At 31.2% G+C, this 22,463-nt stretch overlaps 1 protein-coding gene across 1 annotated transcript; it reads left to right on the plus strand.

Moving 5' to 3' along the window:
* The first annotated feature begins 2,859 nt into the window (after positions 1-2,859).
* On the plus strand, positions 2,860-21,340 carry LOC129227409 (protein FAM32A-like). The gene is made up of 4 exons (XM_054861962.1): positions 2,860-3,067; positions 13,803-13,953; positions 17,051-17,104; positions 21,144-21,340. Exons 1-4 carry the CDS (start codon positions 3,003-3,005, stop codon positions 21,210-21,212), a joined length of 339 nt encoding a protein of 112 aa, XP_054717937.1. The 5' UTR covers positions 2,860-3,002; the 3' UTR covers positions 21,213-21,340.
* The last annotated feature ends 1,123 nt before the right edge of the window (positions 21,341-22,463 follow it).

Below are 22,463 nucleotides of genomic sequence, written 5' to 3' on the forward strand. Positions count from 1 at the left end.
TTTATCTATCGTTTTTGTGCCAACTTCAAAAATTATGTTTAAAAGCATTATCGATGGTGTTTAAAGAATAAAATTATTTTTCACTTTTTAGAGCAATTTTGAAGTCGGTTCTATTTTTTTTTTCAAAATTTTTTTATTTCATTCTTTTTAGTGTAAATGTAGGTATTTCAGAAATAGTAAGAAGTTACCACACAGAAATGAACTATCTCAAGGTCATACATCTTTTTATCAGAGCCGCTCATCTTGCACTATTTAAAAAGGATAAAATTTTTGGATAGTGCGGGATAGATGTAGTGTGGGTTATGTTAGGAGAACCCACTGGGACTCATAACTGAGATTGCTCTATAAAAAGCCTTCAAAAATTACCCACATCCCCTCCTCCGGAAAAAAAACAAGATCAATGAGGCAGTCTGCGTTAATAAACCTTATGCATTAGGAGGGTCATTTTAGAGGGTTTGGACAGCTTCGTTCTTTGGGAGTGTTTCATAGCAGTTGAGAGGTCTGTATAGGGCGGATGGGCTTTGTAGTAGCAATAAAATAAGATTGAAAACCTTCTAATATTACTCCCCCCCCCACACACACTCCAACAAGAAAGAAACAGCGGTGCGGTCTCTTTGTGTCAGAAGTGCCTATGAAGGGGCACTCATGATGTCAGTTCCGCCATTCTAATTTTGAAGGAGGATAATTTTTATAGGGAAGCTGATTTCATCAGTCCTGTAGGGGGGGGGGCGTTGGGATCCCTGTGGCCATGTATATGTACTGAATAAAATTGCTAAATAACATCACATCTTATGCTTTGGCATAGGCTCTCCTTTAAGCTCCAAAAATTAAAATGTATTTAAAATAAAAAATATTTGCACCTCTTTAAAAACATTAAATTTTAAGGGGGGAGCAGGAGAGGACGATAATCCAGCTAATTTAGTAGAGAGATTTTATAATTGATTTTCAGTTTCTCCTACCCTCTGAAACAGCGGACCTATCTAGATAATCAAAATTTTTTCATTTTTTAGTGAGAATCCAAGCCAATCAGGGGTGCCCCCCCCCCACTACTAAAAAAAAAAAATCTCGTCTCTCTGTTCCTTTTTTGTAGCTCACGTTTTTTTTCCGTATTTATTTACTAGTGGTACCCGCACGGCTTTGTCCGTAATAGAAAAATTAAAAGGTCTTTTGGTTCGCCTGTATATTTACAAATAATGTATGGTGAATTTTCTCGCCAATTGGCTTGTATCCATGTTACGGTTCCACGTTATGATAATTTCGCATCTCGCTAATTGGCTTGTGCCCATGTTACGGTTCCACGTTTTGATAATTTCGTAATTTACTCGTCCATCTTATGATATTTTTGTTCTTAAAATTCGATCAGAATAAGAACAAAATCGAATTTTCAAAAAATCGCTTCGAGGTGCACACCCCCATGCTACAAACTAACTTTGCCAAATTCATGAAAATCGGCCGAACGGTCTAGGCGCTATGCACGTCACAGAGATCCAAACATCCATACAGAGAGACTTTCAGGTTTCTTATTTAAAAAGAAAAGAAAAGAAGAAAGATAAAGAAGTAAAGAAAAGAAAGATAAAGAAAGATAATTTTCAGAACAAATTCTTTCCCATTTTATTACATTTCGGTGAAAAATGGACTTGAAATTGGAATAGAAAAAGAACAAAATCGAATTTTCGAAAAATCGCTTCGAGGTGCACATCCCCAAGCTACAAACTAACTTCGCCAAATTTTATGAAAATCGGCCGAACGGTCTAGGCGCTATGCGTGTCACAGAGATCCAGACATCCTCCGGACAAAGACTTTCAGCTTTATTATTAGTAAAGATTTATTTATTTGAATATTTTTATTTACTTATTTATTTATTTTTAATTATTATTATAATTATTACTTTATTCGAAAAGTGCCAATGACATACCCCATATACCAGCACACACACGCAAACTAAAAAGTTGAATGAAATAAAATGTAAACAATAAAATAAAATAAATTAAAAAAATAAAATAGAGTAATAAATAAATAAAAAATAATTAAAAAATCCCCCCCCCCCCACTCCGAATGCCAATTACAATTTATATGAATAAAATACGCAGTTGAAATTATCTATATTCGCTTTAGCTCCCAAAGAAAAAATTGATACTTTAAAAGTCAGGTCACTAGAGCCAAATTATCAATAAATTGAGAAATTAAAACAAATGTCAATTATCAATTTTTTGAAATTTCATGCTTTATTTTAAAATATGTTTTCCCAATTTAAAGAGGCGGCTGCCCTCCCTTGCCGCCCTCTAGATACGTCCATAGTAATAATGCAATTCGATTTAAAATATGTTTTTTATTTTACGTAATTTAAAAATGTGTAACAGGGTTCGGTCCGATAAAGCATTTCCTTAAAAGCACTATTTAAAACTTATTATGAACATTATTTGGAGGGACTTTCTTTCATATAAGTACCTTAGAAGCTGAACTTTAAAGTATCCAACAATATTTCCTTTCATCTTCAATTTTATCAATTATTTGCTTTTGCTATTCAAAGCGAAAGCAAAACCGCTTTTTAGCACGCAAACATATGCAATCGTGCGGTTTGTTGGCAACGCTAAAAGCTCCATCTGTCGGCTCAAACTGAACTATATTTCTGATCCCCTTTCAGCTTCGGAAATCGGTCGAAAATGACAGGCTCCTCAAACAGAGAAGCGTTGCATCCTCGTAGGCTACGGCAATACAACAGATATCTGTTTTGCAGTATTGTGATCTATAACGTCGTTTACGTTTAATTACGGAGACATTTCGTATGTTTATCGCTGCTTTGTTCGCCAAGCACGCGCTAAAACGCATGCGCATTGACTAGCGAAATCTAAGGATTTTAGTAGGACTTGATTCGTTTTGTCATCTGTCAGCGCTAAAAAAATTAATAATATAGAGTTTAAAGGATTACTATCATCGAAAAATTCAACTTTGTGAAACTTTACATTTTGATAAAATCTTGTTTTAGTTCTTTTGTTCTAAAAATGTCTGAATATGAGGCTGTAACCAAATCGCGATTGAAATTAAAAACAGATAGTGGAGTAAAAAAGTAGGTATACCTATTTACTTGTTTAAATCAAGGTATATTATGTGGTGTAAAACATTTTTGTTTCGAGTATTGTAGTTTAATTTTCGGGTAGTCAAGTCAAATACCTATATCTTCGAAAGCACATTCTTTATTTTTCGTTTTGAATAAACTGCACTAAGTTCCTACTAAACTAGTTCATGTTGTTTCTGGTGAGATTATATTGGTGTATTATTATATTATTCTGGTATTTCAGCTTGCTTCTAGTAACTAAAAAGTGTTTGAAAAAGAAAATTCAGGAAAATTAAATTGCATATATTTATGTTTCTCAAGCAAATCCATTAGTTATATCGAATTTGTGCTCAGGTATTTTGGTATCCAGAGAGGATCGTGTTTTGTTTTGCAAAAAAAAAAAAAACTTCCAAACCATTAGAATTTTATTATAGAGTCAAAAAGTTGCCTTTTCTATGCAAAAAATGACTTCTATTTCGTCTATATAGCCCCAGTTGAAGTTTGTGAACTATATCAAAACTTCTAAATTAACTAAAATAGAAATTAGAAGCATTTTTAAGTCAATGAAACCTAATTTTTAAAAACATGTGTGCAAGCTAACTTAGTGTAGGGCAAAATCAAAATAACAGACGTACCATTTGGAAGGAAAATACAATGATTCATAACACTTTATAGCTCATTTTTCGATTTGCTGGTTAAAATTTTGTCATGTTCAGATATAGCCTAACATTTCCTTTCACCCTGTACAAGTTTTCATTCTCATATATAAAATAAATCTGAGAATCATACATTTTTGTGAATGGTAACGGACGTACTATTTTTGGACAAGACATTCAAAAGAAGGCTAGTATTGGTCAAAATTCTGTGATTTAGTACATCTCACAAGTGAAAAAATATTTTTCTTACTGACTTAACCCTAAAGAAGTCCCGCTTTGGTCGATTCCCCGCCCGTTGTCAGATATTTCGCTCTATCCCACCACCCCTATTCTAATAATGGGGTCCATCTGTGTAGCTGAAGATCAGACTCTCCCCAGCCCACACACTTAGTTCTGAGAATTTTCTTCGGTATTTCAAGGTTGCATAGCTTTTGGAAATGTATGTTGGTCATTTAGACCAATAGCCCACCATCCTAGTCAGGTGTCATTTTCTCCCCGGCACTTCCTTTCTTCTGCTTTCATCTCACGGATCGCTACGGCAGGGAAAAGACCGAAGCGCGAGCACTAGCATAACAAAAGGAAACGCGACTTCTCTAGGGTTAAATGTACAAGGATTCAAAACATTTAAAGACTTTTTTTTTTACGTAATGAAAAAAAAAAACCCTTTTCCAAAAGATTTGTTTTAAGAACGAAAATAATTGGCAAAAAGGTGCGTATGATTAAATCAAAACTTTCATGCAGGATTTTTAAAATGATGTTGAACACAGTTGTCAATAATTGAACTACTCGGTACTTGGCCAAATTTTGATCAGGTACTCGGCCAATACCGAGTAGTTGTAAAAAACTGAAAATTGTTCAAAGCAGATTTTACAATTAATAAAAAAGTGCAAGCATATAATATACTGCAATAATTTACAATTCAAATTTAAAAGTCAAACTCAAATTTTTAGAATAATGATGTTTATTATGCTTCAATGGAGTAAATCTTATATTTTAATGCCCCTAAGTTAATACAACTTATTTATTAAAAATGGGGCAAAAAAGGTAAGTACAGAAAATATAAAATTTTTATATTAAATTAATTTTTGAAGCATAAAAATACCTTTTCTTGAAATATAAAACAACATTAAAGCATAAATGTGCAGGAACACTGCAGACACGTGTTTTGGCATTACAAGGAATGTTTTTTTTTCAGTGCACAAAACGTGAGCTTATAGCTTTAAAGATATCCGACAAAAGTCGGATTTTTTTTTACATTCATTAGCTTACATTTTATGCACTGAAAAAGAAACACGTATCTGCGGTTCTCCTGCACATTTGTGCTATTAAAATTGTTCCATTTGCTTTTAAAAATTATTTACGTTTGGTGGACTAGAAGTATAAATTGATAAAATTTGTTATAATTCCAACTTGATTAATCCTACCTTTTATGCATTTGTTTATTTTTAATTTAAAAAATAACTCATCTGAAAATTATTGACACAAACAAAATCTTTTCAATAATACGTAATTAAATTTCAGCTGGATTTTTGTTTTAAAAACCATTATTTGGACATGGAGGTCTATATTACTATTCCAATGAGTTCAAAATTTGTCACTTGTGTGTCGGTGGTTCTTCTTAAAACATAATTGGAACTTGGTACTCGGCCAAAGTGCTACTCGGTACGTCTCTAATTGAAACATTAAACAGATCCATAAGTATCAACACAGTCATAATTAAAGCAGTAGTGTAATACAATCATAATGTTCATGTCCATTGTCTATTAATATCTTACTATTTTCAAAATCATTTCACCTCATGTCCAACATCCCCTCATTCCAGATTTGTAAGTTCAGCTATGAATAACTGTCCTTTTCATTTAGTTGCAATTTTAACATTGACATATGGTCCTAATTTTATTAGGATCATTTTCATCCTCCTCATAGGCTGTTCCATTTAATTTTTCACCCTTCCATTTTAAATATTCCACAAGACTCATCAGGTACAAGGATTTGATAGTCTTTTATAGATTTTATATAATAATCTAGTCACACAATATTAGTTACGATATACCAAGAAAAGTTACAAAATAGTTCTAAGTGATCTTGAGAATGTTTAATTTTTAAACAATTAAAAAAAAAATTTTTTTTTGTTTAAACTACAATGAAACTCTATCTGAAAATGTATTTACTTTTCACTATCTGAATCTGAGATAGGTATAAACATCAATTTTTTCATAATCTAAACCGTCGGAAACTAACACATAACTTTTATTATTTCCTGTTAATCCATGCATATCTAGTATAATAAAGAATACCGAGAATTAGCCCAGTGAGCACTTAAAATTTTCTTTTGACTTTTTAGTAAAATTTTAAGAAATTCACTTGTGAAACAACTTTGTTCACATGCACTTCTTCGCTTTTCAAATTTTTCATACTGCAACCATGCTTACTAGAGATGTACCGAGTACTCGGTAACTACTCGTTATTCAGCCAATTTGTTGAGTACTCGGTACTCGGCCAAATTCTGGTCAGATACTCGGCCAATACCGAGTACTTGAAAAAAATCGAATATTTTTGAAGACAGATACTAAAATTTATATAAAAAAAAGAGCAAGCATTATATTCTGCAATCTTTTACAATTAAAATTTATAAGTCAAATTTAAATTTTCAGAATAATGAAGTTTTTAATGCTTCAATGGAATAAATCTTGATTTTAATCTCCTCAAAGTTAATAAAACTTATTTATTAAAAATTATGCAAAATAGGTAAGTATAGAAAATATGGAATTTTTATATTAAAAATGGAATTTTGCTATAAACAAAAATTAGTTATAAAAAATATAAAAATACCTTTGCTTAAAAAATAAAAGGAAATAAAACAACGTTAAAAGCACAGTGCAGGAACAATGTAGACACATGTTTTGGTTTACAAGGAATTCCTTTTTCAATGCACAAAATGGGAGCTCATGCATCCGACAAAAGTCGGATTTTTTTGTTGAATGTCTTTACATTCTTTAGCTCACAATATTATGCACTGAAAAAGATGTTCCTTGTAACCGGAGGGGGGGGGGCGGTGGCAGAAGCACGTGGTCTGCAGTGTTCCTGCACATTTGTTTTATCTGCTTTTAAAAATTATTTATGTTTGGCGGACTAGAACTATAATTGATTGGTATACAGTGAAATCCCTTCCAATGGACACCCCTCTTATGCAGACAATTTTTAATTCCCCAGCTCCAATGCAAATAACATTATTAAACCCGTGTCCTGCAAACACCTCTCTAATTGCGGACAAAAAAATTGTCCGCATTTTTAGAGGGATTTTACTGTAATTTGTTTTATTTCCAACTTAATTAATCATACCTTTTATTTATTTATTTTTAATTTTAAAAATAATTTTTTCATAAAATTTTTTATACAAACAAAATTGTTTACATAATGCATAATTAAATTTCAGCAGGAATTTAGTTTTAAAAACTATTATATGAACAAGGAGGTCTATACAACTATTCCAAATAGAACAAAATTCATCACATGTGTATCGGTGGTTCTTCTTAAAACATAATTGGTACTTGGTAACTTGGCCGAGTAGTGAAAAGCCGAGTACTCGGTAACTCGGCCGAGTAGTGAAAGGCCGAGTACTCGGCCAAAGTGCTACTCGGTACGTCTCTAATGCTTACCATACATTGAACTATAGATGGTTTCAATTTCTTTTTCAGTTATTTGAATAGTAAATAAATATTAAAAATATTACCAAGATATATATATATATATATATATATATATATATATTTTTTTAATTGTAAAACTAAAAAAAAATTCAAAACGTACTTTTTAAAACAATCCTTTTCTTATTATTATTTTTTTAATTTTGAAATAAAATGATAGACGATTTAATAAAAGCAAAAGCTTTATGTATAGAATATAAAAATAATTTAAAACCATGTAAAAAATGGAAGATCTAAAAATGCCTAATTTTGGTAACGTACGTACCGGTACGTCCATTATCATGGATCTACCCAATTATTTTCATCAAATGATAAATATTTTTTAGTATGAGGTTGTTCAACTAAAACTAAAAGTAAGCCTATGTTTTGGGTGTTTTCTGCTAAAAAATAAATTTATGGCATCATTTAAAGCCGAGTTTAGTAACAAACATACCAGTCAAAAAAAAAAAATCGTGAGCCTTTTTAGACATATGAAATCTGTTGTTGAAAAAAACTTCATAAACTAATCAGAACCTTTGAATATTATGCAAACAAAATAGGTGAAAAGCAAAAATATATTTGATGTTTTCCTTCTTAAATATATGTAAATTACTCCTTGTGTACTGATGTTTCTAACTAATTGTGAGATAAATAAAAATGAACTCAAAACCAAAATTCTATTGCAAATATAAGCATTATTAATGCATATTCGAAATCTGCAAGCTTTTGCCTTTAAAATGAGGTATCATTAAAGTTTTTACGGCAAATTTGAATTTTTGAGAAAAAGTTTAATTTGAGATGATTTTGCCCTGTAACAGAATTGCGCAACAAGAAGAAAGATTTATCAAAATATTTTTAGATAAATACAAACTGTGTGTTTTTAACCAACTTCAGATAGGAGGCTGTTATCAGTTCATACGTTTGTACCCCCCCCAATCACAGCATCTCACTGTGAACCGATTTTGTCGATTCTTTTTTCATTCGATATGGGGGGGGGGGGGTTAAACTTGGGCCCCACACCTTTGCTTGACCATATTTGTTCTATAGGAAAAAGGTTATGAATAAAAAACAGTAAGTTTCATGTAATTTCCCAATTAAATGATTAAATTAAAAAAAAAAAAAAAAAAACTGACTTCAAAACTGCAGAACAAAATCACTCTAAAAAGTGAAAAATAATTTTATTTTTTGAATATTACCAGGGGTCTTGCCAGAGGAAACGGTCCGTTAACGAAGCCTTCACAAAAATCCGATCAACCAAAACGAACCTCTCACAAAATTCTGATAAACTAAAACTTTATCTTTCGCAAATTATTTATTGAAAGGGCAAATCAAAATAACACATATTTCGGCGTGAGTTTTGGAACCTTTTTTTAAAGTTAAATTAGAGGGATCGGCTTTTACAGAATCTGCTGTTTTTGCAAAAAAAAAAGCACTCTTGTGATGTTTTTGCAAGCGATAAATAACTGATACTGTCAAATAAATAAAGGCAGCGTAAGCATTTGTCTCCCCTCTCATGATTTAAACAGCAATGATTAAAATAATAATTAATATACATTAGCGAAATGAAAATGAACTTAAACTGCAAACGGGCTTCAGATAGGGTTACTACCCGGCTTTAAAATTATGTATCGCCATTCAGCAGTGTCTGGCGCTAAATGTTTTTAGTAACTTGATTACAAAATATGTTCTCCCATCATTTTACCAGCTTGGCAATGTTTGCATTTTTAAAGTGCTATGTTTAAGCTTATTATGCCTTCATTTTGAAATCATTTGAGATTTTGGTCACATGAGAATCATTTATTCTTTTTTCAAGCTAACTTTGCTTTATTAAGATGCAAACAAATGAAAAGTCTCTATTTCTGTTACAACGCTTATTTCAAGTTTTTAAAGCAAAATTCCATTTTTTTAAATGAGTTAAAAGTTAAAATGCTGAATCGATGGTTTAATTTTATTTTTGCTTCAACTGGTCCATAGATATTAATGATAGTTAAAAGTAATTTTACAAAAATAGGCTCTTTACTATACTTTTAATCCCTTCACTTTGAGGATTGCTATCTCTTTGCATCCACTATGAAAAACGGATTTTTTCCAATTTGAATGTGTAGTACGCTTTGTTAAGAGGTAAACAGATAAAATATAAATGTCATGATTTTAATAAAAAATAAGTTTTAGATTAAATTCTGAGCTATTTAGGGGTGTCTTGGGTCAAAAAGTTAAATGCTGAACATCTGCCTTTATTTTATATTTTTGTTTCAATTATTTTAAATACTTTACACATAACATTTCTAGAAAAATTTAACAATGTAGAATGGTATGTATTCATACTTGAGGGGGGCCCATCTCTAGAAAATGATGCTGCTCCCCCCCCCAGATACTGCGAAAACTCTCAAGAATGATATTCTCAACAGAAAACAGAAAAATACCCAACTAAAAGTTTCAATGATACAGTTTGCTCCATCTCGAAATTTCGTTTTTACAAAAATGTTTCTTTTACAAAATAATTCGATTTTCAAAAAAAAAAAAAACAAACCCTATAAAAATTGCTGGACAGACCCCTGACTACCGATAATACTATAATTTTTGAAGTTATTCAAAAACAAAAACCATAATTTTTGAAAAAGGAATCAAAGTTAGTTATGAAATATTTATACCACTACACAAATTGCTGTCATCAATGTATAATGTATGCATGTTGTATTGAAGCACCTGGATCCATTGAAATTTATAATTGAATCAATCAGTAGTTTAACTATGGCTATGAATGATTTTATGGCTAACATAACGCCACTCGTCAAGAAGGGGTCTAAAGGTATTGCTGGGAATTATAGACCTGTAAGTTTGACTTCGGTGATTTGTAAGATTTTCGAAACTTTGATCAAAATTAAGATCATGATGTTCTTAGAGACTAATAGTCTGTTGACTAGTTTGCAGTATGGTTTCAGGAAAGGTAAATCCTGTACTACTAATTTATTGCATTTCTACGACAAGGTTACCTCAGCTTTAGATAACAAAAAATGTGTGGATGTTGTTTATATTGATTTTCAAAAAGCTTTTGACAAGGTACCGCATGTTGCTCTTCTCAGCAAGTTAGCTGACATTGGAATAGGAGGAAAAACTTGACTTTGGGTTAGAAATTGGCTTACTGGTAGGAAGCAAAGAGTAGTTGTGAGAGGAAATCATTCTAATTGGAGCGATGTTTTAAGTGGGGTTCCTCAGGGATCAGTTTTAGGGCCTCTTTTGTTTATTATATTTATGAATGACATCAATGAAAATATTTCTGGAAGCATGAATTGTTTTGCTGACGATGTAAAAGTTATGGGGATTGTCGAAAATGAAGAACAAGTAAAACAGCTGCAAGAGGATTTAGATCATATTACTAAGTGGGCAGATAAATGGGGTATGGCAGTTAATGTAGGGAAATGTCAAGTGCTGCACTTAGGTCATGGAAATAAGCGTATGAGATATCGTTTACAGGGTTCAGTCATAAATCAGGCAGAAAATGTTATGGATCTGGGTGTCTTTATAAATCAGGACTTCAAGTTTAGTCAACAGTGCAGTATTGCTAGTAACAAAGCCAACAAAATGCTTGGGTTCATCAATAGATCTATTTCAAACAAATCTAAGAAAGTTCTTCTGCCTTTATATAGGAGTTTAGTAAGACCTCATTTGGAGTATGCTGTTCAGTTTTGGTCGCCTTATCTGAAGAAAGATATTTTTGTATTGGAAAGGGTTCAAAGAAGGGTAACTAAATTAGTAAGGGGACTCTCAGATTTAGATTATGATACCAGACTTAATAGGCTTAACATGTATAGCCTGGAGCAAAGGAGAGTCAGAGGGGACATGATTCAGTTATTTAAATTTATCAAAATGAAAGATGTAAATGGATTAAAATTTTGCGGGAAAAGCAGGACAAGAGGTCATTGTTTTAAGCTATTTAAATCTCAGGCTAACTTGGAAATCAGGAAAAACTACTACTTTAGCAGGGTCGTGGGCACTTGGAATAGCTTACCGGAAGAGGCGGTAATGAGCAAGGGAGTGGATAGCTTTAAGAGGGCCATTGATCTTCATTGGGGACTAATTAATTGACTAGGACCAGCCTAGCTGGGCCCAGAGCCTGTTGCTGGTCGTCACATTTGTATTTGTATTTATTGTTTTTGCACCAACTCCAAAAATTATGGTTGAAAAGTACTATTGATGCTGTTTAAAAAATAAAATTATTTTTCACTTTTTAGAGCAATTTCAGGGCAAATCCAGACCTGAATTGTGTCCTTTTTGCGGGACAATGTGAAAGTGGTCCATTCATACAATTTTGCATCATAGACAAGGCCAGATCTATAAATTTTGCCCCCTCCTCAGAGGTCAGCATTGTACATTTGTAACGTTAATAAATCTTAGTAATACTTTTTTCAATTTCTTGAGCCACTTAAGGGTGTGCCCTCCCCCCCCTCCCCAGGTACGCAGATCCAGACCTGATCATAGAAGTGGCCTTTCGACTTTGAAGACTTGTTTTGCATCTAGGCAGAATTTACCGTTAATATTTCAACTAGTTTATTTTGCCTTAATAACCAAATACTTCTAAATTAAATGTATTTTCCAGGGTGTTCTTGCACCTGCAAAGTCATGGGCAATCATGAGTTACAACTATGTTTGAATTTGGTAATGGAAAATCAGGATTTTCAGCAAAAAATGCTCAAAAATCATAAAAACTGACAATTGGCCATTGATTTCGAGTCCTTAAACTTACATGATGAATAAAATTTTCTGAATAAGGTTTAAAATTTATGCATTTTAACCATAGATCAAAATTTGATTGCATCTGCTTCTATAAAGCTCACTGTTTTATGTTTACTATGTGATTCTATCGCTTGGACATTTTTCTTTTCATTATTTGTATGCAGCCTTTCTTTAAAAAAAAATTATTGGTAGCTACACATTTTTTGGGAAAACTGCTAGTTTTTTTTTTTTTTTTTAAAGCACTTAATTGCTTAATTCTTTTCTTTGTTTTTACAATCAAATATTAAAAAATATCTCTTTAAATTAAAAAAAGAAAAGAAATTGCTTTTAAAATTGTCTTAATAAATGGTTCCCTTTTTACCAATAAATTTATTGTATCATTATTGACACAAATTTGAAAATTCTTTTACTCTGAGAATCTATTTTTAAGTTAATGCTTCTTTTATATTTTTAGTGATTGAAAGAATATTATTGTGTATCATATCAATGTTTTTTCTGAGAGAGGAAAAAAAACCTCATACAGGAAAAGATGGGTTTCAATTATTTTAATACTGTTAATATTTTTAAATTTAATTTATGACTAACAAATAGCACTTATGGTCCTACAAATCCTATAATGAAATCACTTTCTACAGTTATATTGAACAAATTTCATTCCAGAAAGTGTTATTTTAGCAGCGCTGAGAAAGTGTAATAACTTTTTTTGTTTAATGGGTTTCATCAAGATTACAAAAAAAAAAAAAGATAGACTTCTTTCTTAAACTAAGTTTGTTTAGCTCAGAATTATTTGTAGTTATTTTTATTTTTGGTCATAAAGAACAAAAATACAAGATCATTTTTTTACATCGAGAACGTGGGGTACATTGGTCCACCTCATTGTGGGGCACATTAGACTGGACTAACCTACCCCAAGTAGTTTTAATACTTTTTTTTCTCTTAAATCTCAATAATTAAGAAGTAGTGTGGATGCAGCATGAGTTATTATACAAATTGGTGGTTTTTTGGACTACAAACTTTTAAGAGGCATGTGAAATAGTTTTTGTTTCATGTTGTTATGTTTAGTTTAAAAAAAAAAATTCAGTCATATCCGGAAAGCAGAGATCTTAACCTACTTTTTGAAGCACTCCTTTAGACACGCACGCTATTATGCTTTAAAGAGTGCCCATATTTACAATCTCTTTTTTTCTGGTCTTTTTTTTAAAGCTTTTTGTAAATCACCTTTTTTGAAATGAAATCAGTGATATCACTCATGTTTTTTGCCTCCTCGCATTTAGGATACTTGTTATAATTGTTGGTGAAAGACAAAAATCTAAATTTTTTTGAATTGAAAAAAACTTGAAATCAAAAACAAAAGAGGGTGTCCATATTTACATCTTTTCCTCTATTGAATCATGGCAGCAAATTTCTTGAAAATTCCATAATGATTTTTGTTTTGGGTAAAATTTTGCAATCGTTTGTTTTCTATGTTTTATTTTAAAACATAAGACCCTGCTGTTTTAAAACCAAATTATTAAAATAAGTCTTTATTTTTTCTATTGCTTCATTGAGAGTAACTTTTGTCATTTACTGAGTATGGGTTGATTAAATATTCATGTTAATTTTTATTGGAAAAAAAAAAGTTTTTTTTTTTAATTATAAAATGTTATAAAAGTTGCATATTTGATTCACCAGGAAAAAGAAAAAGGAAGAAAAGCAGGAAATTTTGGAGAAATTTGCCAAAATTGAAAAAACAACCAATGTTGAAAATATTGAGCAGAAGAAACAAAATTGTGTTCCTTTAACAAAAGCAGAGCGAGCATTTTTGAAAATGAAAGAAAAGAAAGTAAGTTCATGCACAGGCAAAGCCTTTTATTTCAAAAATTCCATACCTTATTTCAAAGATCCCATACCTTATTAACGGAAGTGGTTAGGAATAGTTACTTGAAAGGAAACTAATATATATTATTATCTAGCTACAATAATAATAGAAGTTACATTTAAAAAATAAAATACATCAGCATTGAATCATCATAAAATAATAGAAATATTTCATCACTATAATTGCTGCTTCTAAAACGATATACAAATGTTATATTTTATCTGCACAAAACATTGTAACAAAGTATTATTTGTAACATTTTAATGCCTGATGCATGTAAATTTCTAGCTTCCTATTTTTTTTGCTCAACAAATCAGCTTGCATGTTTGAAGATGAAGCAACAAGCTGGATTGTTTGTACATTCAAAAATTCTGTACCTCATGGCGAGACTAACGTAAGTCACACAACTGCTTTTTTACAGGGAGAAAAAAAATGATCGCTTGGTGCATACAAAGGATTAGGCTCGCGCTCTTTTAACACTGGTAAATTACTACAAAGAATTTTTTTGCATTACGTTCTTATAGCTTGATACAGAATAGGAGTATACATACCTAATAAAAAGAAAATTGTAATTTTTGGACTTACTATAGTCTGGCTCTGAGGTACAGAATTTACATTGATTACAAAATTTGAATTAGTTATGACCAGAGTTGTTTTCGTTTAAACCACGGTTTAAACCAAGTGTTTTTTTTTTTCAAAATTGTTTTTTTTTTTTTTTGAAAAACTTTTCCCCCAAATGTTTTCATAAATTTTGCATATTATTGCAAAGAGTAAAATCTAATTGATGAAAAGTAACTTGCAAAGTTTTATTGATAAATTACAGATATAATAAATTTAGAAACTTATATTTATTAAGTTAATGCAAGTTTGCTAAATAGGTTTTCTTTTTTTTTTCTTTTTAAAAATCAATGCAGCTTTCCTATTAGGTATATAAATATACAAGGCAGACCAACTAAGTTTTTCTAAAATTACATGGAGAAAAAATCCAAGTAGCTCATTTTTTTATTTGTTCAATTATCATAATTTTTCAGTCTTTTGCATTTCAAAATGGTCCAAAAAGCATATTTCAACTAAAACTTCATTTACTACCTAATTTGCTTGATTACTTAAGGCTTTTTGAGATAGATTATGTACCATTAAAGCGATGAATAGTGTATACAGTCGGACCCTGATTTAACGAATTCATTGGGTCCGAAACTGTTATATGTTAAATCTGTGTTATTCGTTATATCAGGGTGAGATAAAAAATTCAAAAAACTGCACTTACCTTATTTAAAAACTCAATAAGTAACTGCGCGCGCATATATATCCATAATTAGAAAATGAAACTGAATTAGAAACTTTTTCTTCAGCATGTCACGACTTATTACACACTAGTTAATTTGAAACTTAAAACTATTGAGTAATAGATGTTTGACAATTTCCTTGATACTTGACTCGAAATAGTTCTCTTTCGACTTTATGGGGAGAAGAAAATACTGTATCATTTGCAGCCTGCTCTCATGAGATAAGTTTTTTACAGTTTCCAGGCCATGTAAAGCTCTTGAAAAAGTAAGTTTTAATCGTAGTTTCATTATCACTTTCTGCATCAAAATCAATTCTCAATGCTTGCCCCTCGCCCGCAAAAAATTGCCGATTGATTCCAAGAAAAGTATTTTTCTATTTCGGACAATATGAACATAACATTTGGAAAACAATCCAATATTTCCTTACTCAAATTAACAAAAAAAATTTTTTTTTTTTGGTTGTTAAAATGCTTTGTTAATTCGGGGCTTATTATTCGATAAATTGGAGGTTTTGCCTTCATTTTAGTCAGGGAAAAAGAAAAATTGGTTAAATCGAGGTCCAACTGTATAAATTTTAACGCTAGAATATTTAAAGGACAAGAGAAAAAAATAATTAAAGAAGTCCAAAAACACAGAGTAGGCATAAAATTGTGCTTATACCTGCACACCTTTTGCATGTCCGATTAACGATGCAGTCAGAGCAAGAAAAGGAAATATATAAAATTATGAAAACAGAAAATATTTTGCTCTAATAAAAAAAATTTACGGCCAAATTTTCAACTTTCAAAAAACTTTTTTTTAATCCCAATATTATAAAAGAAGTCTCATGTATGAATGGTGGAAAAATCAATGACATTAATTTTTACGAGTCTTCATTATTAAAATATGTTAAAAGGATATTTGAATTCTGAAGCTCTTAATTCCTTTTTTTTTCTGTGATAAAAAAGTTGTATTTCTAAATGCATTAAACCAGGAGAAATAATGTCTACAATGGAAAACATAATGATTTTCTTAAAACCTATTTGACCTGTTTCTATAATTGTTGTCACTGATACCATTAGGTACACATAAATTACATGTTTTGTAACTTTTTTTTTAAAATCTTTAAACAAAAGATGCGTTGATCTTTTGATTTTTAAAGAACTGTACACCAGACTTGTGATTAATTTGTAGATACTGCAAAATACATTCCATGTTTTAGAATGCATGATTTTAATTCTACTTTTTTAATTTACCATAGATAGCTATGATTATGAGGAAATTAATTTACAAGAATTGATTCTTGGTTATTTGTAATTAATATTGTCGGAACTATCACAGAAAATTATTTCTTTGATTATTTATACCAAGGCCCATTTACATATTGTATTTTTTTTAATAAAGATTTGAAATAATATTCTCCTATAGAAATCTCTACATATGAGGAAAGGAAATTACAAAATTTATCTCTTAAATATTTAATTAATTACGAAGAAATTAAGTATAAATATGAATATTAAACATTCCTTAAAATAAAATCCTTATGATTTTCCTAAAATAAAATTGTTTTTCTTACAAATAGTGTTTAAACCAAAAAAACCTGGTTTAAAATAAAAAAAACCTGTTTTTTTTTTCAAAAAAAAAAAAAAAAAAACGGATTTTTTACCAACTCTGGTTATGGTTATCATACTCGTGATTTTTTTTTTTTTTTGCAAACAAATATTGCAGAATCAAGTTTATTTTCAATAGAAATCATCTTTTGATATGTTTGCATTTCATTATTTTTTTCCCCTTAGCAAATGAAGCAAATATTAGAAAAAGCAAAGAAAACTCACAAACAAAGGGTTGAAGTAAGTTCTATTTTATTTGCTTTGAGAAAAATACATTCAAAGCTTTTAAATTTTTTTTTTTTTTTTTTTTGGATACACTGAATCCTCTTAAGAATATTAGCATATTTATTTGTGGGATACATGGTGGCCTCAGAGCAACAGAAAGATATCTAATCCCAGAAATAACACTAAGATATCTTACTGTTGCTCTGAGGCAATGATATATTAAAATACAATTTAAAAAAAATCCTTGTACTCATGAAAAAAGTTGGGGGTAGTAAATTTGAATATTTTGAATTACAATTTGAAGCACTTTGAAGCAAAGATGTGTAAAGTAAAAACTGGAAATTGTTGATGCGTTAGTTTATCCAGATAACCCAGATCAAATTGGAAAATTTGTTTTCCTTTTAAGTTCACATAGATAATTTTTAAACAATGTTTGCAAGAACATAATTACAAGTACTACTTCAAACAATCACTTTTTATGTGCTCTATTGATGCTGAAGCATTTTCGTACCAGTCCAATCAAGCGCCCCTCAGGTTTGAAGAGGAAAATATTGGACCAATTCTTTGTTGAGAAATGATGTGAAAAATTATTTATATATTTTTTAATGTCCTGTAAACAGTTCTGCGTAATTTTTTACAAAATATATAGTTTTTTATTGCAATAAATATAGCGACAACTTATTAAGGGTCATGTTTGCGAACTATCCACATTATCCTTGATTATTCAGGTTGCCAGTTAGTCTGAATAAACGAGGCTGTACTGTATAACAAAAGGCATTAAATTTTTTTTCAATTGAATATGACTTTTATTCTTAGCTTAAAAATAGGAACTTGGCTTCCATTAAGATTTAGTATGCATAATTAATTTATATCGATTTACAGTGTTCATTAGTTAATAATTTTCAATTGAGTCAGTCAGAAGCAAAGGGATGTAAGGAAATTTTCAAGTTTTGAGTAAAACACGTATGAAGATAACATCCTAGGTAGGCTTTCATTGATTTTTTTTCCCTAAATCATGCTGTACAGCAGCACATACCAGGGCGACTCTAGTCCATTTAGCGAGAGCTGATAGTGGACGTAAACAAAGCAACATGACGATTGGCGTTACCGCTGTCTGCTTGGCGCTGGGATGATTGAAAACAGCGCCAATCAGATAAGCGAAACTGATAAGCGAAATCAGATAAGCAGATCTGCCTGCATGCCTGTGAAAAATGTTATCTATTTCTCACTGAAACTTGCTAAATTTAAACTTTTCTTAAAATTATGAGAGACCTACAAACTTCATATTTCGGTTACGGAGACACAAAGGCAAAAAATTTACGAATCAGGACACATGCTGTACTTAGCTCTTTCCATTGCTACTAAATTATCAATATTTTTTCGTTATTACACTATCATATGGTTTCCTAGTACCTTTGGAACTTAAAGTTGAAGCATTAGTTATTGTTATATTGTTCTAAAGGCTAGTAAATTGCATAAAACTATACGTAATCAGCTTATATGTTAACTTGTTAATTGTTCATGTTTTTCTTAAAATAAAATGCTGTTTGGTATAAGTATATTTATGCTATTTTATACTTAACGGATAATTTAATCGTTATTAAAGAGTATGGTTTTTTGCCTACTTTCCCAGTAAAAGTCAGAAAAAGAAGAAAAAAGCATGAAAGAAAGCTTAATGCATCTTAAAAATATCGCGAAAAACAAAATAAAAAGTCAAAAATAAATAAAATAATTAAATAAATATCGAAAACTTAAAAATTGGAAAGTAGGGTATTGAGATGGGGATAAATGTCTGTCGGTCTGTCCCCCCCTAATAACTTTTGAATGAATAATCCGATTCGGACAAACTTTTTTTTGTTCGAAAGATCTCGGCAAGGACACCTCATTCCCATATTTCTCTTTTTGATTTGAACTATTTTTTGTTCAATTTTGTACAGTTCAAAAAAACTTAACATTAGCACCTACGGGGAAATTCAAGGCAATTCCGAATTGTGAGGCGAATTTGCTTCAAACAAACTTTGTAGGAAAAAGCTTTTGATGAAAAACTTGTATATAACATATCTTTTTTATTTGAGCAATTTTCCGTTCAATTTTGAACAGTTCAAATCCCTTAACTTTAGCACCTACGGGGAAACTGAAAGTCAATGTAGATTCCGTACTTGAAGGCGGATTTACTTCAAACAAATTTTGTTGGAAATAGCTCTTGACGCCAAACTCCAGATTCCGACAATTTAGGGGCACCTGACTCCGACTCCTGTGCCGGACAATTAATCGGACTCTGACTCCCCGACTTCGACTCTGACTTCGTACCTTTGGCAAAAATTTATACACGGATGACAAATGACTGAGTCCGATTCTCGGATATTCGACTCCGACTCCTTTGTCCCAAAATGAGATTGACTCCGACTCCGCAGCTATTGTTTTAACTGCGAAATAATTATTGTTGATATGACTTTTTTTTATTCTCACGCTAAAGTTTTAATTTAGGTATTTAGTTTTGGGCGAATAAAATCGAAGTCATTTGTGTTTCTACATAAAGATATGCGCAGACAATTGTTTTTTTTTTTTTTGACAATGAAAATTATTTCTTTAAGTTGACATTTTATTGTTTTTATTTATTTTGGTAAGTGCATTAATTTATTTAAAAAATTATTTTTGGCAACAGGGGAAAAAGAAACTATTTTTTTTTGTTGATATGATGATCTGATGTATATTTTAATGAACTTATTAATTTTAATTATTATTTTTCGTTTTGAAAGCTGTTAAAGAATTTTTTTAATGTAAAAAAGTGTATTAGCTGCTTTGTTTAAAAGGTGCTGCTATTTTATTAGTTCGTTTTTTTCTTATTTTATTATTTTTTTACTTTTTACGCATGTAATTTTTTTAGATGAGTGAGGAATATTTTTTTCCTAGAAATTAGCTTAAAATATTTAAAAAATATGTTTGAAACAATTTGCAATTTTAGCTATTCTTGAGAATATTGATCAGGTACTAGAAAGTAGTATGGGTATACGGGAAAGTAGGCTCCTATAGATCTAGACAGAACTTCTTGTTGTTAATTTTTGTCTGATTCTACTACGCTTACAATTGAGATTCTTAGAAATATGGTGACATCTAGTTTTAACATATTGGTTTGCAAGTAATTTTATTAGTTGAAGTGTATGCTCCCTATCTTTATCATCATTGCCATGATTGATCACTTTAAATAATGAAATGCAAGTAAAATTGGCTAGAACTTAATTGACAATTTTGGTTCTTATTTTGATCACACATTTTTGGTAAACCTTTGTTAATATACTTACGAATATGCTTTTCTGTTTCTGACCAAATTTTAACACTATCCTTAGTCGGTTTCGTCAATCCTCCTTTATTTTTCCTATCAAATAGAGCAGTATGCGTTACGGCTGCATTTTTTTTTTTTTTGATCGAATTACCTTCAAACACTCATCACATTTTAAACGTTGCAAGACTGATTTCGAACAAAATCTGGCAATGTAGGTGACAACATTTTTGCTATAGTTTGATAGTTTCAAGTCATCTTCTAAGTCATTTTCGCCATTGTCAAAGGAAACATCAAAATGCAAATATGGGCATGATTATGCAGGCATGATTGAGTTTCATCCACCTGAAAAACGCTGAGAAACGAAGCAAATGCTGTTCAACCACCAATATATTTGTCCTCACAGTGGCGCCCGAGTCTACTCCAAGGGAGAATCATTTTCCCCTCCGAACTTCGGTAGGCTGATCCATCTAGTTAAGTGAGCGCGAGCGAACCAGTTTCCATGTCTATGGTTCCCTTACTTTGGAGAGGCTCCAAATTTTTAATTTTGCCACTTATATCCCTTTGCTTCTCACTGCCTCAATTGTGCTCATATTTTCATGTTTTAAAAATGGGATAGGGCCGTTTTGACGTTATTCTATGCGCATGTAGCTTTTTTTAAGGTTTTGGGACCTAGACAGTTTTACTCAGGGAAATGTATACAATTTGAAAAATTACATTTTCTTCTGTTCTTCTAAGGGTAAATTTCTCTAATTTTTTTTCTTATTTTTTCAGGAATTCAACAGACATTTAGACTCGTTAACAGAACATTATGACATACCGAAAGTCAGCTGGACAAAATAAAAAGGATATTAAACAAAAGAAAACATTTCATGTAATTTTAATAAGTGAGGAACTAGCATCTTGGGTTTAAAAGGCCAGATTGTATTTGTATGAATTTGTATATAAAAACATCTTTGTTACAATAAAGTTTCCTGTGTCTGATTATACTATAAAATGTTTTATGAAGTAACTAGTTGCCTTTGGCCACCAGTTTGTAGAGCATGGAAAATCATAGGATTATTAGATGTAGCAAATGGTAAATGAAGAGAAATTAATCACTAATTAGTATGAACACCTCTTGATAAAATACTGGCATTTAGATGCTATCCATAAGTCCAATATCACCCCCTTTTCCCCAGATAAAATGTTCCACTGTTTGCAAACTCAAAGAATTTCTGTAAAATTTCCTTTGAAAAAATGCAGTGCACTGCCTGAATCAGGCCCGGCTGCTGGGGTAGGCAACCTGTGCCATCACCTTGAGCAGCAAATTTCATGATGGCAAAGTGTAAGGAAGCAAAAAAATTAAAATATTCTTTATCTTTATCTTTACTAATAATAAAGCTGAATGTCCTCTGTCCGGATCTCTGTGATGCGCATAGCGCCTAGACCGTTCGGCCGATTTTCATGAAATTTGGTACAAAGTTAGTTTGTATCATGGTGGTGTGCACTAGGGTGGGCCGAAATTTTTTTTTTTTTTGGAAATCTGTTTTTGGATAGTGCAGAAAAGTTGCTATATGGACCCGTTATTACTGAAAAAAAAAGGGGCAAAAATGCACTTTTTTTCCAAAAAAGGGGGGGCGGGGTCAAAAATAAAAGTTTGAAGCTAGTTTCAGCAAACATTAGAACAGGGTTCGTACTCAATTTCTGAAATAAAATGAAGGAGTGAAATGAGATTTTGAAGGAGTACTAATGGGCTGTCCTTAAATGTCACACTTTTTTTAAACATGTTTGACCCCCTCCATCTTTGTCACAAAGTGCCACACTCAATCTTACTTCTCTCGTGACGTCATATTCTTAAAAACATATTGTAAAAAAACTGCGTGATGTTACTTTTTGTTACCCTCTCTCTTCTCCTTGTCACAATTTCATGAACCCGTCTCTCCCCTCAAGGCATGACATCACTTCTGGATGACTCATTTTACAATATCATAACTGTGATTTGCTAAACAATTGTTTTTTTAACACAATCATGTAATATTGTACATCCGCTTATGTATTTTTAAGTATTTAAATAAAAATTAGACAAACTGACTTTTGCCGCTGAGAGTGGGG

Source organism: Uloborus diversus, chromosome 8, assembly GCF_026930045.1.
Source record: "Uloborus diversus isolate 005 chromosome 8, Udiv.v.3.1, whole genome shotgun sequence".
Lineage (NCBI taxonomy): Eukaryota > Metazoa > Arthropoda > Arachnida > Araneae > Uloboridae > Uloborus > Uloborus diversus.

Coding starts and splice junctions, on each gene's coding strand:
- LOC129227409 (XM_054861962.1), top strand. CDS start 3,003: ATGTCTGAATATGAGGCTGTAACCAAATCGCGATTGAAATTAAAAACA. Junction 3,068..13,802: donor ACAGATAGTGGAGTAAAAAA/GTAGGTATACCT, acceptor TTGATTCACCAG/GAAAAAGAAAAAGGAAGAAA. Junction 17,105..21,143: donor CTCACAAACAAAGGGTTGAA/GTAAGTTCTATT, acceptor TTATTTTTTCAG/GAATTCAACAGACATTTAGA.